The sequence below is a fragment of the Apium graveolens genome, chromosome 4 (assembly GCF_009905375.1).
Source record: "Apium graveolens cultivar Ventura chromosome 4, ASM990537v1, whole genome shotgun sequence".
Taxonomy (NCBI): domain Eukaryota; kingdom Viridiplantae; phylum Streptophyta; class Magnoliopsida; order Apiales; family Apiaceae; genus Apium; species Apium graveolens.
Window position 1 is genome coordinate 311,733,901 of NC_133650.1, and position 1,122 is coordinate 311,735,022.

Sequence of the window (1,122 nt, forward strand, 5' to 3'; positions counted from 1 at the left end):
CGAGAGAGGAGAACACTACGGCGGATGCCTTATCTCAGTTCGCCTCATCTGAAATCGAGAACTATCCGAGAAGTATTTACTTCCAGGTCTTGAAGACCCCTACTATTCATGTCATAAATATGATAGTACCAGTTAGTGTGGAAAGCTGTTGGATAGACCCGATCAAGACCCACTTAGAAACTGGGTGGCTCCCCGATGATGCCCAGGAGGCACGCAAGCTGTCGGTTAGAGCATTAAGATACTCAATGATTGAAGGCCTTATTTATAAAAGGTCCTTTGTTATCCCGTACTTGAAGTGCTTAAGACCTCTTGAAGCAGAGGAGGCACTCAAAGAAGCCCATGAAGGGATTTGTGGACAACACTTGGGGGGCAGGGGCCTCGCTCACAAGATAACTCGACTGGGGTTCTACTGGACAACTATGCTAGCCAATGCAAAGGCTTATGTGAAGAGATGCCACAGATGCCAGAGGCACGCTCCGATAGTACGACAGCCCCCAGAGAGGCTTACGTCAATCAGCACACCCATCCCTGTTGCAATGTGGGGAATGGACATACTTGGACCATTTTCTATAGCATCGGGACAGAGGAAATTCATTGTGGTAGCCATAGACTACTTTACAAAGTGGATTGAGGCTAAGGCACTAGCCAAGATAACCACCAAGCAAATTACCCAATTCTTCTGGGAGAATGTGATATGCCGATATGGAATCCCACCCATCCTTGCCACGGATAATGGGAAATAATTTGATAATGCAGAGTTCATAAAGTACTGCGACACTAACAATATAGAACTCTGCTTCACCTCCGTTGAACATCCTCATGCAAACGGGCAAGCGGGGGCATCCTGTATTGTTAAATAGAGGAAGTTTCTAACAGAATCATCCTTGATGGACTTAAGAAGAGGGTTGAACGCTCGAGAAACACTTGGGTGGATGAGCTGCTGCCTATATTATAGGCATATCAAACCACCTGCAAAGTGACAACTGAAGCGACCCCATTCATGCTGGCTTACGGAGCCGAGACAGTGGTGCCCCTTGAAATCACTCATGGATCCCCTAGGATCGAAGCTTATGAGCCAGAGATAAACAAAGAAGGCATGAAGCTTGCTCTCGATCTCATTGA

General features: G+C 46.8%; 1 protein-coding gene across 1 annotated transcript; it reads left to right on the forward strand.

The window, feature by feature from the left end:
* Nucleotides 1-419: 419 nt before the first annotated feature.
* On the forward strand, nucleotides 420-743 carry LOC141720149 (uncharacterized). The gene has a single exon (XM_074522506.1). It carries the CDS (start codon nucleotides 420-422, stop codon nucleotides 741-743), a length of 324 nt encoding a protein of 107 aa, XP_074378607.1.
* The last annotated feature ends 379 nt before the right edge of the window (nucleotides 744-1,122 follow it).